Source organism: Staurois parvus, unplaced genomic scaffold (assembly GCF_062004578.1).
Source record: "Staurois parvus isolate SC_StPar_1 unplaced genomic scaffold, SC_StPar_1.0 ptg000068l, whole genome shotgun sequence".
NCBI classification, from domain to species: Eukaryota; Metazoa; Chordata; class Amphibia; order Anura; family Ranidae; genus Staurois; species Staurois parvus.
In genome coordinates this window covers 4,425,649-4,442,258 of record NW_028317864.1, presented here as the reverse complement: position 1 = coordinate 4,442,258, position 16,610 = coordinate 4,425,649, and the positions used below count along the sequence as shown (strand labels likewise).

The 16,610-nt window shown below is 39.7% G+C and overlaps 1 protein-coding gene across 2 annotated transcripts in view; it reads left to right on the top strand.

The window, feature by feature from the left end:
• Positions 1-7,335, top strand: part of FUBP3 (far upstream element binding protein 3) — a 142,818-nt gene extending 135,483 nt beyond the window's left edge. For both annotated transcript variants that reach the window (XM_089669038.1, XM_089669037.1), the window contains 3 exons: positions 3,858-3,929; positions 4,107-4,234; positions 5,695-7,335. In XM_089669038.1, coding sequence (XP_089525164.1) covers positions 3,858-3,929; positions 4,107-4,234; positions 5,695-5,703 — 209 coding nt within the window. In that variant the 3' untranslated portion in view covers positions 5,704-7,335. The remainder of the gene's footprint in view (positions 1-3,857; positions 3,930-4,106; positions 4,235-5,694) is intronic.
• The last annotated feature ends 9,275 nt before the right edge of the window (positions 7,336-16,610 follow it).

Below are 16,610 nucleotides of genomic sequence, written 5' to 3'. Positions count from 1 at the left end.
GCCTCTGGGATGTACTGAACAGCTGACAGACACCTGGGTGTACATCATCGATAGCAGACAGTTCCCTGATTCCCTGACCACCAGATAAACCCAATAATAGGCATTTGTTACATATAGTTAGAGTTAGTCTGGCTGAAAAAGGACAAACGTCCATCCAGTTCAACCATTAAAAAAAAAAAAAGTTATAATCCTATAGCCACAGTTGATCCAGAGGAAGGCAAAAAAACCAGCAAAGCATGATCCAATTTTCTCCTGCAGGGAAAAAAAATCCTTCCTGATCCACCGAGAGGCAATCAGATATTCCCTGGATCAACTTTACCTATAAATGTTAGTATCCAGCTATATTCTGTGTATATAGGAAAGAATCCAGGCTTTTTTAAAGCAATCCACTGAGCTGGCCAGAACAAACTCTTGAGAGAGCCTATTCCACATTTTCACAGCTCTTACTGTAAAGAAACCTTTCCGTGTTTGGAGATTACATTTCTTTTCCTCCAGATGTAAAGAGTGCCCCCTTGTCCTCTGTGATGACCTCAGGGTGAATAGCTCTACACCAACTTCACTATATGAACCACTGATGTATTTATACATGTTGATCATATCCCACTTAATCTCCTCTTCTCAAGAGAATAAATTCAGTTCCTCTAATCTTTCCTCATAGCTGATCTCCTCCATGCCTCTTACCAGTTTGGTTGTCCTTCTCTGCACTTTCTCCAGTTCCCCAATGTTTTTTTTGTGAATTGGTGCCCAAAACGGAACTGCATATTCCAGATGAGGTGTTACTAATGATTTGTACCGGGGTAATATGATATCTCTCTCTCTGGAGTCTATATCTCTTTTAATACAAGAGAGGATTTTGCTCTCTTTAGAAACCGCAGCTTGGCATTGCATGCCATTATTAAGCTTGTGATCTACCAGAACCCCCAGATCCTTCTCCACCATTGATTCCCCCAGTTGTACCCCCCCTAGTATGTATGATGCATGCATATTCTTAGCCCCCCAAGTGCAGAACCTTACATTTATCAACATTAAACCTCATTCGCCTCATAGTTTCCCAATTAAACAGAGCATTGAGGTCGGCTTGTAAGTTGGAGACATTCTGTAAGGACGATATTCCACTGCACAGCTTGGTGTCATCTGCAAAGACTGAAACAGGATTTTTAATCCCAGACCCTATATCATTTATAAATATATTAAAAACTAAGGGTCCCAACACTGAACCTTGGGGTACACCACTGATGACCCCAGACCATTCAGAGTATGAATCATTAACCACTACTCTCTGAATACGATCTTTTAGCCAGTTTTCTATCCATTTACATACAGATTTTCCAAGCCTGTAGACTGTACCTTACACATTAGCCGTGTGTGGGGAACTGTGTCACGCTTTTGCAAAATCCAAGTATACCACATCCACCGCCACCCCTCTGTCCAAGTATACCACGTCCACCGCCACCCCTCTGCCCATGTATACCACGTGCACCGCCACCCCTCTGTCCAAGTATAACACGTGCACCGCCACCCCTCTGTACAAGGTTTTGCTCACCTCCTCATAAAAAGAAATCAGATTTGTTTGACAACTTCTGTCTTTCATGAATCCATGCTGTCTGTTGCTTAAAACATTTTTTTTTTCCAGCAAGAACTCATCTGTGTGGTCCTTTATTAAACTCTCCAGTATCTTCCCAACTATAGAAGTTAAACTAACAGGTCTATAATTACTTGGTAAAGATTTTGACCCCTTTTTAAATATTGGCACCACATTGGCCTTACGCCAATCCAGTGGTACTATGCCAGTCATTAAAGAGTCCCTAAAAATGAGAAACCATGGCTTTGAATTGACAGAGCTCAATTCTTTAAGGACCCATGGGTGTATGCCATCCGGTCCAGGTGCTTTATTCACATTTATTCTGTCTAAATATTTTTGGATCATATCAATTGTGAGCCAATGTGCATCATCTGGAGCTGTGTCAATACCTTGCCCATTATGGACAAGAGCTCCCCCATGCTCCTTTGTATACACAGAGCTGAAGAAGGTATTTAATAAATTTACCTTCTTTGTCCCCAGTCACCCACTCTAGATTATTTTGTAAAGGGCCTACATTCTCGGACCGGACCTTTTTATTATTAATATATCTGAAGAATTTTTGGAGGTTGGTCCTGCTATCTTTTGTAATCTGTCGTTCATTTTAAATTTTGGGGCCTTTATTTCCTTTTTGCATATTCTGTTATATTCTTTGTAATGGTTAAACAATGATAGTGTTCCTTCATTTTTACATTTAGTAAAAGCTCTTTTCCTATTATCTATAGCTTTTTTAACTTTGGCCTTAAGCCACATAGGTTTGATTTTTAGCCTTTTAAACTTGTTGCTCATGGGAATATATTTTGCAGTGTGTTCACATAGTCTTTCTGAAGCACTCCCATTTCTGTGTTGTGGTCATTGATGCCAATATTCCCTCCCAGTCTAAGTCTTGGAGAGCAGCTCTCAGCCTTGGAAAATTAGCTCTCTTGAAATTGAGTGTTTTTATTTCCCTTGTATGTGCTCGCTGTTTGCAGCTAACAATAAATGAAATCATGTTATGGTCACTGCTACCCAGATGTTTTTATGTGGACATTCGTAATAAGCTCTGTTTGAGATTACCAGGTCCAGCACAGCATCATTCCTAGTAGGGGCCTCTATGAACTGTACCATAAAATTGTCCTGTAGTAGGTTTAAAAATAGTTTTTTCCCTTTAACTGTTCCTGGAGTACTATTACTCCAGTCAATTTCTGGGTAGTTAAAATCCCCCATTATTATCACTGTCCCAGCCCTTTTGATCTGTGCAATGGAGCTGAGCCTCCACCTTCTCATTAACTCACGGTGGCCTGTAACAAACTCCGATGATTAACTTTGAACTACGCACATCCATATACAGTTCCACCCATAATGCTTCAACCTCATCACATTCCCCACACTCCCATCAACTGGATCACTTCTCACTTCTCAGACAGACACCACCACCTTTCCTATTTACCTTTTCTCTCCGAAAGAGAACATAACCAGGAATATTAATGACCCAGTCATGTGAAGAATGAGGCCAAGATTCAGCAATACCAATTAAATCATAGTTTCTCTTCATGCACCAAAGCTTCCAAATCACCTATTTTTCTTGGCAGACTGCTGGCATTGGTGAACAAACACTTTAATGCATTGACACCTTGTTCACACGTATTTTGCATATTTTTTATTTTCATACAAATGGTACCAATTCCACTGGTTGTTTGTAACATGGGAACCTTCTTATCTGCCATAGCCTCCCCCCCCCCCCCCCCATCTTTCCCATTCCACCCACCAATAAGGACTGACCCCTGGCTGATCTGTCTACCCTGTTATAATCTAATTCTCCCTCCTCCCTCGATCCTAGTTTAAATACTCCTCCAGCCTTCCCATAAACCTCTCCTCTCTCTTATATTTGTGGAGAATAAGGCTCTATTGTGGCCATTTAAAGGCTCAGTCCATTCAGAAATTCTCCCAGTTTTACGTAGAATTCAGCACATTGGAGCCTTGGAGGCTCCAATGGTGAGGAGATTCTTCCCTGAGTTGTCTACACACTTAACTTGTTGGACTTTCTTCAGATTCCAAGACCAGACAGCAGGGACTACAGATGGAAAATATCACCACATATAAAAACAGATGTCCGTTAATCTTTGGGACTGAGATAGGAATTTTGGTGGACTGACACTTTAAGCTATGGAGAGGGAGAAAAGACGAGTGTCCTTTACTTGTGATTTGTGCAAGTGGTACATGACTGAAAGCACTTCAGATAAATCCATTACCTGCACCATTGGCTTATTCCTTTATTTTTTTTCCATTCTGTTCTCAGGTCAACAGAGCCAGCAGCAGAACGCGCAGCCAGACTACAGCAAGGCATGGGAGGAGTATTACAAGAAGCAGAGTGAGTGTTTCCATACCACTATTGTCATGTGCTGCTCTTAACTCCACTAAATGCATTCATCTGGGAGCTGTGTGTCCTGTATGGAGATTGACCCACCATTTCTAGATTCTGTGCTTCTTCTGATTCTCTCCCTGGACTCTTCATAGTTCATACTTTTCCTTTTTTATGTCTCTTCAGCCCAGGCTGCCAGCGCCACCTCACAGCCAAGCTCCCAACCAGATTACACATTGGCATGGGCAGAGTATTACAGACAACAGGCTGCATATTACGGACAGTCACTGGGCCAGGGGCAAGCCCACAGCCAGGTGAGTAATGTCTTTGTGTGCCAGCTTAGGGCCGTTTAGGCAAGAATAGTGGTGGTGTAGGGAGGATTTCTGAAGAGCAAAGAAAGGAAACGTCTGTACCCCAAAGAGCCAGGTTCCAGCTGTCATTTACTGGAGTGGCCAGTTACCACTACTGTTGCTAAAGTATTGTATTCTAGGTACTGCATGCAATGAAAGTATTGATCTCTTTTTCACATTTGTATCTTTTTCTCGACACTTACATGTAGGCCAGTGTGTCTGACAAGAGTGACATGGGTTGAGCCTAGCAAGTCTTTTACTTTGAAAAATTCAGTGTTGCCTCTAAATGTTGTTCACTAAATAGAAATATAAACTAGCCTTGAGGTTTTTTTAAGCTATGCGGTCTGGTATACAATTGTAGTATTTCCATATAGCAAAATTCAAGACTTTTTGACAACAGGGAAAATACATTGGGGGAGATTTACTAAAACCTGGAGAGTGCAAAATCTGGTGCAGCTGTGCATGGTAGCCAATCCGCTTCTAACTTCAGCTTGTTCAACTAAAGCAGGCCATACATGGGTCGAATTCCGAATGAAAATCGAAAGCATTGCTCGTTCTGGAATCCGATGGTGCCACCAATGATTTTGAAAATCGGTTGTTTTTCCCGAATTGTCCAGCATGCCCAATAAAAGAAATGAGGAAGAACCACGAAAATCGGCCAGTGCCATTGCCCCACTAACAGAGCGAAAATCAGCCGATTATTCTTAGGTCTGATTTTCGAACAAAAAATCGTTCAAAAATCGACCCATGTATGGCTGGCCTAAGCTTTGACAATAAAATCTGGAAGCTGATTGGTTTCTATGCAGAGCTGCACCTGATTTAGCACTCTCCGTGTTAAGAAATCAACCCCAATATGTATATTTCCACCTATATTTGTATGCTTCTGTTTTAAAAATTGTGTTCTGCTGCATGTTATCTGTATAAAATTTTTTTTTTTTTTAATCTACTTTTATCAGAAATAACATTTTTAACCCAACATCACAGGCTTGTTCCCAAAATAGTGCATGTGTTTGCATAGCTTATATTTTATATTTTTATGCACCACAGTGTGTATTAACATCATATCCTGATGGTGTAAACCAGACTTAAATATCAAAAATTCAGAGTTTAATTAAAAACAGAGACCTAAAAAACAACTGTAATGTAAATATTTCTCCTGAAGATTTTTATACTAGTGACATTCTATTCAAGTACATCAGGTAATTTTCAAAAGTAGTTTGTATAGTCCAGTCTTAATTTTTATATGTGTGTGTGTGTGTGTGTGTGTGTGTGTATATATATATATATATATATATATATATATAAAAAATATTTTGAAATACTTGCTTTACTTGATAGGTTATTTTTTCATTAGAAATGAGACTTTGTTCCTCATTTTTCATGTAAATTCTTGTTTTGCTTTTTTCCTTTTTCCCCCCTTGCAGGAGCAGTAGAACAATTGTCCAGTTGATGATTTTTTTTTTCTCCCTTTGGAATCATGGCAGGAGAAGAACCTTAATTTGTAACACGTTCATAGATTTGACAGCGTTTGAGGAAGACTTCTTTGTTTTTACAACACTAGTCCTAGAGTTAAATCTATACTGAACTTTGCTAAGAATCAGGATTATATAATAAAACTAAAGATTTAAATGTGCTGGGTTTATTTTTTTTTGTTTTGTTTTTTTTTCTTTGCTTTTTTGTTTGCTACCCTTGAAAAAAAAAAGTGTTAACATGAATTCTTTTTTGGAACCGATTACATTGAAGAAAAAAAATCAACCAAAAAAAAAAAAAAAGACATGTATGTAAATTTATATTCCTCCACTGTGTACCCCTGCCCCCCCTTGGTGCTGATATTACAAAATATTTGTCTCAATTTTTTTTTTTTTTGTGTGTAGCATTTTGTCTATTGGACAGTGCAGCTTGGAGGTCTTATCATGAAAGTTAAACAAAAATTTATTGATAAAAAATGTATACCACCTCTATAAAAAAAAATTTTTAAATGTGTATTTAAATATTCTTAACTGTAAATTCTTTAAATGTTTTACGTCTAATTTTTCTCTGGTATTATGACTGTATTTGATTTTATTGCATTGTTTTTTTGTTATATTTTTTAAAGAGAATTATCAATCTGTTACTTGGAAATGATTGTTCATTCTGAAAAGTGAATATATGAATCTATTTCTTGAGACAAGTATTGTGTGTAGGGGTTATAAAGGGAGGGGGGAGCAGGGCCATATTTTGTAGGCTTTGTTTGTATAATAACCAGGGTTTTGAAGGGTTAATATAAAAATGATTGTTAACTCCTCTTCTTCCAGAGGGAATTGCTATACATCGCAGTGCAATGTAACCCAACTCTCTCTGGCAGAGGAGGGGTGTATTTTATAAAGCAATGTTTATCAATTATTCAGTTGCCTATGTATATCAGGCTTCCAAGCGATAACAGGAAAATCACCTTTTTTGTGCTGTCAGAATAAAATAAATACTATTATTTTTTAATATGAAAGAATTCAGCTGTTAAAATCTTTAATGTAAACACTGTGGAACATTTAACAGTATGGAGACGTTTAAAAAAGAATCATTATAACTATTTTTTAACTCCAGGGTTTGTTTTTTGTGTTTTTGTTTTTATTTTGTTTTTATTTCTTTTTGTTTTAAATATTTTCATATCTAATTGTCAAATTTATCATAGAAAATAAATTCTAGTATTAACCACAGTATGTGCTAAAAAATACTTTTGATTTAATAAAAGGGATATGATTTTGAATGTTTGTAGTTTTTTTTTTCTTTTTTTCTTGTACAGATGACTGTATTTTTTTTTTTTTTTTTTTTTTTAAACGGAATACAAGCTAATTTTTTTGTGTGTGAATTTAAAAATTTAATCCATGGGAACATTCCGTTTTTTGGAAAAAGGGGGGTTGACTTTTACTTTTGTTTTTTCTTTTATGCCTAAAAATTGTTTAACTATTAAAAAAAAAATCACGATTGGATAATATTGAGTATGTTACAGAGAAATGTCTTACCTGACAACTGCATTTTACACTCTATATAATAAAAATGCCACAGGTCTGCTTGTGGAATAAAATGTTTTTGTCTCTTTTTAATTTTGACATTTGCTAATATTTTTATTGTACATCGGATACTTCTTATACTTGCACACACAAAAAAATATTTAATGAGCAATGCTAGTAAATTTAGCAGGATGTTAGAAAAGTAACTCAATTACAAATCATTATCAGTGTTCTCCCTAAACCAATGTTGGCTTTAGAAGCACTTGACTATATGCTTTCTCCTATCCGATTGCAATGTTTTATTTTGAAGGAAGAAGGGGGCACACTACATTAGTACATTCTCATTGGTATTGCTCCTCTAAATGGTGGGCTTGTTGTCTTGGGCCTCACTGCCTAATAACTGGACCTTGGAGTACAAACCTGTGCCTTTGCTACAAAGTACATTTATTTCAGGGTTTCCTTGTATCCAGAAAATATTTGTAAAATAAATCCCTCTTTAAATACATCTGAACACAACAACAGAAATGTGATATATTGCAACTTACCAGTCCTTGGATGTGGTGGCTGCATTGGTGTTATTTGTTCAGACCAAGCACTTTTTTTTTTTTTTTTTTTTTTTTTTTTTATACACGCTCTATACCTGTTGATCCTGATAGAATTCCATCAACTTGTAAATTTCTTTGCAAAAGGTTATCAACTTTCCCAGAAATCTTCTGAGACATACTAAACCCCTCCTCCCTATGCAATGATAATTAGAAGAGGTGATGTTTATCATTTAAGTGAGGAGAGCGTACATGGGTAACAATGCTTCTCTACCACACAGTACAGGGTGAATGTTGTCCACCTAGAACAGGGGTCTCCAAACTTTACAAAGGGCCAATTTACTGTCCTTCAGACGTTAGGCGGGCCGTACTGTAGCTAGTGGGTGTAGAATATGCCTCATCTTTGGAATTCTGGGGAAATAGTGCCCTGTTTTAGGTGTCAGTGGGCGCAATAGTGCCACATCCTTGGTGTCCATGGGAGGAATAGTGCCCCATCCTTGGTGTCCATGGGAGGAATAGTGCCCCATCCTTGGTGTCCATGGGAGGAATAGTGCCCCATCCTTGGTGTCCATGGGAGGACTAGTGCCCCATCCTTGGTACCAGTGGGAGGAATAGTGCCCCATCCTTGGTACCAGTGGGAGGAATAGTTCCCCATCCTTGGTGTCTGTGGGAGGAATAGTGCCCCATCCTTGGTATCAGTGGGAGGAATAGTGCCCCATCCTTGGTACCAGTGGGAGGAATAGTGCCCCATCCTTGGTACCAGTGGGAGGAATAGTGCCCCATCCTTGGTATCAGTGGGAGGAATAGTGCCCCATCCTTGGTATCAGTGGGAGGAATAGTGCCCCATCCTTGGTACCAGTGGGAGGAATAGTGCCCCATCCTTGGTACCAGTGGGAGGAATAGTGCCCCATCCTTGGTATCAGTGGGAGGAATAGTGCCCCATCCTTGTTATCAGTGGGAGGAATAGTGCCCTATCCTTGGTACCAGTGGGAGGAATAGTGCCCCATCCTTGGTATCAGTGGGAGGAATAGTGCCCTATCCTTGGTATCAGTGGGATGAATAGTGCCCCATCCTTGTTATCAGTGGGAGGAATAGTGCCCTATCCTTGGTATCAGTGGGATGAATAGTGCCCCATCCTTGGTATCAGTGGGAGGAATAGTGCCCTATCCTTGGTACCAGTGGGAGGAATAGTGCCCCATCCTTAGTACCAGTGGGAGGAATAGTGCCCCATCCTTGGTGTCCGTGGGAGGAATAGTGCCCCATCCTTGGTGTCCATGGGAGGAATAGTGCCCCATCCTTGGTGTCCATGGGAGGAATAGTGCCCCATCCTTGGTGTCCGTGGGAGGAATAGTGCCCCATCCTTGGTGTCCGTGGGAGGAATAGTGCCCCATCATTGGTGTCCGTGGGAGGAATAGTGCCCCATCCTTGGTGTCCGTGGGAGGAATAGTGCCCCATCCTTGGTGTCCGTGGGAGGAATAGTGCCCCATCCTTGGTGTCCGTGGGAGGAATAGTGCCCCATCCTTGGTACCAGTGGGAGGAATAGTGCCCCATCCTTGGTACCAGTGGGAGGAATAGTGCCCTATCCTTGGTACCAGTGGGAGGAATAGTGCCCCATCCTTGGTGTCCGTGGGAGGAATAGTGCCCCATCCTTGGTGTCCGTGGGAGGAATAGTGCCCCATCCTTGGTGTCCGTGGGAGGAATAGTGCCCCATCCTTGGTGTCCGTGGGAGGAATAGTGCCCCATCCTTGGTGTCCGTGGGAGGAATAGTTCCCCATCCTTGGTACCAGTGGGAGGAATAGTGCCCCATCCTTGGTACCAGTGGGAGGAATAGTGCCCCATCCTTGGTACCAGTGGGAGGAATAGTGCCCCATCCTTGGTACCAGTGGGAGGAATAGTGCCCCATCCTTGGTACCAGTGGGAGGAATAGTGCTTCATCCTTGGTACCAGTGGGAGGAATAATACCCTGTTGGTCAGTGGATGGAAAGCTGTTCTAGGGCTGGATAAAGGCAAGCATAGGTCTGCATCTGGTCCCCAGGCCACAGTGTCACAATTTCAGGTCAAATCGGGTGTATTTGGCTATTCATGGTTAGCAAGTGACTCAGATATTGATGAGTTGTGCTCTCAAATACAACCCAATTGTTAAATCTACATGATCTGTATCCAGTTATCTTAATCATTCAGTACAGGGCACAGACTTACTATTCACCCAATTTATAGGTTGGTACCTCCAGGTGACTAGATACTGGCAAAGCATTTGAGGACATGCCCCTTTGGCATCATCTGATAACCCTTCCCCAATTCATGAGTTTTTTTTGTCTATATATGTTTATGATCAGATCTGTGAAAAAGCTGGATGTATTTTTGAGATGAGGCTGGTGGTAACACCTTGGCTTGTATTACCAGCCTTAAGCCCCGTATACATGATCAGAAAATCAGACGAATGATCATCTGTTTATTTTCTGCATGCTAGTCTTGTATCTAAAGTCAAGAGATTCCTAAAGTTACGAAAATTCCTGATTTATGGAATAAAAATTATGAAGAATGTAATGTATTTTTGTATTGTATTTTCGGACGACTACTATACTGGTCAAACAGATTGTATGATGCGGTATCGTATGATAGAAATTTTTATGCTTGTCCCTTCTAATTTTTTTTGGACAATTGCTGTGATAGAAACTTTTATGCTTGTCCCTTCTAATTTTTTTGGACAATTGCTGTGTATTAACGATCAGATTATCGTACGATTGCTTTAAAAGCTGCATTTTTTCGTACAATATTCTGATAGTGTATACGGAGCTTTACAGAGAACATCAAGCAGTTGGCATCTGTCCCTGGCCCTGTGGAAGAGCCTTTGGCTACATACAGAGAACTATCTTTCCCCAAACCTCTTCTTAAATAGTGACTCTTCCCTTCATAAAATATGGGGCTGCTTTTGCTGATCTCTTCCTAAAATTGCTGGGTGTCTGGTGGTTATGTTGGTCCTTTGGGTTCAATTTTGAGTCCTGCAGATCAAGAAAGAGAAGTGTGTAAGCCATAATCACTATATAGAAACAAAGTTTGAAATCCGGAGAGTCCTTGAAGCAGTCCTACAACTAACGGTGCAATGGCAGCCTCCTTGTCTCCTTAAAGATTTCCTTAAGCATTATTCGACCAGGAAATCTGAGCAAGACTCCAGATGTGCAGTTACCATGTCACCACTTTCATTGTTCATGTAAGTTTGGGTGCAGATCTTTCAGATTCGGTTATAAATGCATTACCTACTTTCTAACCACTTCAATACTGGACACTTTTCCCCCTTCCTGCCCAGGGCAATTTACGCTTTCAGTGCTGTTAAGCTTTGAATGACAATTACTCATGCAATAACAGTAAAGTGGCGAGCGACCGACCAGATATTATTGCACCACATCCCTTAAAATTGCAAATATTCAATAGAGAAGATGGGACTTTCAGGGTGCACCCATCTTCTCTATTGAATATTTGAAATTACTCATGCAACACTACCCAAACTACAATTTTTATCATTTTCTTCACAGAAATAGAGCATTATTTTGGTGGTATTTAATCACCGCTGGGTATATTTCTTGCTAAATAAACGGAAGACAGAAAAATATGAAAAAAAAAGTTTTCTTTGTTATAAAATTTTTCAAATCTTTCTTCAGAAATTTAGGACAAAATATATTCTGCTACATTTCTTTCTAAAAAAATAGACCAAATCAGTGTATATTATTTAGTCTGTAGGAAAGTTAGTCTACAAACTATGGTATATATGTTTGAAATTTGATCAGTCCTAATGTACTGATCTCATTGCTTGAGATCTGGAGATGCCAGTACAGTATATATATCCCCAAATGACCCCTTTTTTTGGAAAGTAGACCGTCCATGGTATTTAGTATGACGTATGGCAGTTTTTTGTTTTAAGTTTTATCCATTTTTATTTTTCATAAAAATTGACAATTACAAGGAGTTTTTTTTGTTTTTTTTTACATAGTCTCACTAGTGCAGTACAGTGTTGTCATATAACTGGTGCAGTAGTGATCAGGGACACTGGTGTATGTAAGAAAATATTTTTCAGTTTTGTTTTTTAATATATACCTACTGTGACCAGGGCTGTACAGTGTTACCATAGAGTGCACTACTCTAGGGAGGTGATCAGGATATTTTTTTTTTTCCTTTTTACATGATTGGATTCATTCACAAAAAATGGGTGATTATGACTGTTATAAGCATTCATAGTTACATAGTTTGTATGGCTGAAAAAAGACAATAGTCCATCCAGTTCAACCATAGAAAAAAAATGAAAGTCTAAAAAAAAAAAAACTAATGCAACCACCACATCTAAGAAGTGGTAAGCTGCAATATAATGTTTGCCCAAAAGCAGTATTGAACCCCACAGCAAACAGCTAAAAAAACAGGAAACATTATATATGGGAACTGGTTTACCAGCCCGATGTGCTGTAATTCTGCGCAGCCAGATATCCTGCTGGAAAGCACAGCTAGATCCTTGACAATTGAGTCAAGAACACTAACCAAAACACACCCCAGCCTGCTAATTGGACAGTGAAGTGCCTGTAGACTTCATCCCTGTGCTGTCTCCCCGCACATGTACTCTGCAGCCAAACCTTCCAGTTCATAGTGCTGGCCTTCCCTACCAGTCATGAGTGCTGCTGTCCAAGTAGGGACAGCATAGGGTTGACATCAAAACTCACATTAGGAGGTTTCCCACATAATTGCCAACATCCCTTATGTGAAATTTGATCAAGAAAAAACTCCCCCCTAAGAGTGGGATTTTTTCTTTAGGCAATATAGGCGTACCTCAGTTTACGAATTTAATGTGTTCTGTGGGACGATTCGTATTGCGAAAAATCCATAAACCAAAACGTGGGTTACTCATAGGAATGCATTGAAAACCAATTAATCCATTCCGGAGGTCAGAAAAAAGTTATAAAAAAAAAAAAAAAGTCTATAAAGAGTTTTGAACAGATAAGACTTTTTTTTTTTTAAATTTTCTGACCTCCAGAATGGATTAATTGGTTTTCAATGCATTTTCGAATACATTTTTAATCATGTCCCTGTACAGTATTTATGCCTTTAAAGTGCACTTTATAAAGAGTTTGAACAGATAAAAAAGTGCACTTTAAAGGCATAAATACTGTACAGGGACATGATTAAAAATGTATTCGAAAATGCATTGAAAACCAATTAATCCGTTCCAGAGATCAACAAATCAGAAAAAAAGTAAAAAAACAAGTCTTATCTGTTCAAAACTCTATGAAGTGCACTGTAAATGCATGGGGACGGCGCTATAAACACTGTATTGTGAAAAAAATTTGTAAACCGAGGCATTATTTTCAATGGATTTTCATTCGTAAACCGAAAATTACGTTAACCGAGGCATTCGTAAACCGTACCTGCCTGTATATGAACAAGGTTTAAAAAAAACTATTACGAATAACTTTTACATAATATCTAGAAGGCAAAACATAGGTTTCCACATCTGAATCAATTATTACAAAAATTATATGCAGCAATGATAAAATACAAACAGAGACTCTAGACTGAGTACTGACGCGTTTTGGAGGCACAGCTCCTTCTTCAGGGATAACTCTGCATACAATATGATAATTGAAGTAAAAAAAATGGCTATTCCATTTTTGCCATTTGGGTGTCTTGAGGCCCCCCCCTGATTATTAGGCAATCCCAGTGTCCACCTGTGGTGATTCTCGGGGAATATGGGGGATTTGCATCCTCTTCTTTCAAAGGAGGGGTGTTTGGACATGGTGCTATATGGCCACACTGGTCCCAATAACCATTTTTATTACCTTGATTGCGATCTTATCGTATTGTATGTAGAGTTACCCCTGACGAAGGAACTGTGCCTCGTGTCTAGAGTCTCTGCTTATATGATAAATTGCTGCATATCATTTTTGTAATAATTGATTGACACGTGGAAACTATTTATGTTTTACCTTCTAGATATTATGTAATAAAAGTTATTCTTAATTGTTTTTTTTTTAAACCTTGTTCATATATTGCCTAAAAAAATCCCAATCTTAGGGGGAGTTTTTTCTTGATTGAGTACTACTTTGAATTTCAGGGAATGCCTGGGTATTTTCCTGTAATGTTGGATCCAAATCACATCAATATAGATGAGGATCCGACTTAGAGACGACTTCTATTAAAGTCTATGGGCACAAGTCTAATAGAAGTCACCTTGAAGTAGTACAGGAACCTTTTCTAAAGTTGGAGCGACGTCAGTAGTGCTAATTAAGACGGCTCTCATTGACTAACATGGGATTTCACGTCATGCGGCTTGGGGTCTCACAAGTCGGATCCCAAGTCGCGGCAGTGTGAACCGAGTCTAAGGCTCCATGTACACGAGCTTACCCTGACCACCGGCCGCGGGAAAATGCAAATCGCTGCAAAATCCCGGTGCCGCGGTTTGCCACAGGTTGACGCGTTTTGCGGCAGTCAAAACGTTCCTATCCTGAACACGATTCTTCTGCATTCAGGAGAGGGAGGTTTAACCTCACCTAACCGTGGCAGCTCCTAAACTCTTCTAAAAGCCTTTGTGTACATGGGCAGATGGGCTTTTATGGATTTGAGTTTAGGAGCTTTGACAAAAAAATGCCTAAAGCTCCTAAACTCGAGTGTAGCAGTTGCTCATGTACATGAGCCCTAAGGCTCCATTCACACCTATGCAGTTTGCTTTTTATCCACTTTTCAGTGCTTTTCGCAGTTTGTTTTGCATTTTTCTACATGCGATTTTGTCGTGTTTTGCATTTTGTTCAGCTTTTTTTTTTTTAAAGTGAAATTTTTTTTTTTGCTAGGCATAATAAAAATGCAAAATCGCACTACCATGCATTTCAGCAGCTTCTCCATTCAAAATGCTGCTTTTTGCTTTTAAAAAAAGTCCCTGACCCTTTCCAAAAACGCAGCAGCTCAAAAAAGCATAGATGCGAACATGTTCCATAGGAAACCATGTTAAATGGACTGTAGTGCGTTTCTGCAAAAAGCACTAAAAAACGCATTGGTTTGAATGGAGCCTAAAGTGCATTTCCCCATTTCGCGGCCATATAGGTGTAGCAGCTATTTTATACTTGTTACATGTTCATATTCATGTAGCAAAACTTAAATATTTTTTTTTAAATGCTCTTTACCTTTGTACTTGCTCTTTTCTGAAAAAAAAAAAAATCCAGAACGGAACATTTCCCTATGTGATATTTATAAAGGGCACTGGGGAGTTGTTTGCTATAATTACACCTGTCCGTTTTGTGCTGGCAGATCCTCATTATCAGTTGTAAACTAAATAGGCACACTGACTGAGTAGGGGGTTAAAGATCTCATGGTACATTAAATGGCAGTGTACTTTTAAAGCAATCTGTCCCCTGTAAGAGTCGGAATAATACTAGAGACCTGTACATAAACCTGCATGGGACTGCATTACAAACACTAGGGGGGAGGGGGGGTTGGGGGTTCTCAAACTTGGCTGAATAGGAGGTAGGCATGCCCAAGGTGACGTCACAGACCCCAAGAGGCCAGCTCAGCTATATGCTACCTTTTAAATTCTTACTTACATATTGCATATCTCTCTTTGCAACTTGACATGATGCTAGCTGTCACTAATAAATGGGCTATGGGGAGAGAGCATGAGTCTGGTCTGCTGCCTATAATAACTTCCATTATAAGAGCATTAGGTGGTGGTGGGGGGTCATTCCAGCCATTTACAGTTCTTATCAATATTACAGGAGATCTAAAGACTCCCCTGTTCTGCACTTACCCAGCTTCTAATGCAGGTTGTCAGTGTTCGTCAGCTTTCTGTCAGTCAGTAATGGGCGTCATGGATAAACACACGGGGAGAAGAAAGTGTCTGTGTTCCCTGTAGCAACCAATCAGATTTTAGCTCTTGGTTTCTTAGTGCACCTAGAATCCCATTACGGGCAATCCTTACAAGTCTTTCATCCAGAGAATACCACCCAAACCCCTAGATCTATGCAGGGCCGTCTTTATTATTGATTGGACCCTGGGCAAACATTTTCATGGGGCCTCCCATGCAATTTTACTCTCCACCTGCTCTGAGATATAGAATAAATAGCAGGTAGACTCAAAATCAGTTTATTTAGCTGAGCAGGCAGCAATTGCAATTGGTTACCGGAGGTTACAGCGTATCATTACAGCTCAGTGACTGTTTAGCAGAGGTTACAATACACATTACGGCTCACTGATTAGTTGCTAGAGGTTACAGCACATGATTTCTCCTTGCTGATTGGTTGCTAGAGGTTACTGCACATCATTACTGGTCAGAGATTTGTTGCTAGAGGTTACTGCACATCATTACTGGTCAGTGATTGCTTGCTAGAGGTTACTGCACATCATTACTGGTCAGTGATTGCTTGCTAGAGGTTCGTGTACATCATTACTGCTTACTGATTGGTTGCTAGAGGTTACTGCACATCATTACTGGTCAGTGACTGGTTGCTGGAGATTACAGCACATCATTATTTATCACTGATTGGTTGCTAGAGGTTACAGCAGATCACTACTGTTCACTGATTGGTTGCTAGAAGTTACTGTGCATCATTACTGCTCACTGGTTGCGAGAGGGTACTGCTTATTATTACTGTTCTTTGATTGGTTCTGTTTGGTTACTATGCATCATACCACTTATCTATTGATTGCTAGAGGTTACAGCTCATCATTACAGCTCACTGATTGGTTGCCAGAGGTTGCAGCACTTAATTACATCTCACTTATTGGTTGTTGAAGGTGACAGCACATTATCTCCTCACTGCCTGCACACCATGGACTGGGAAG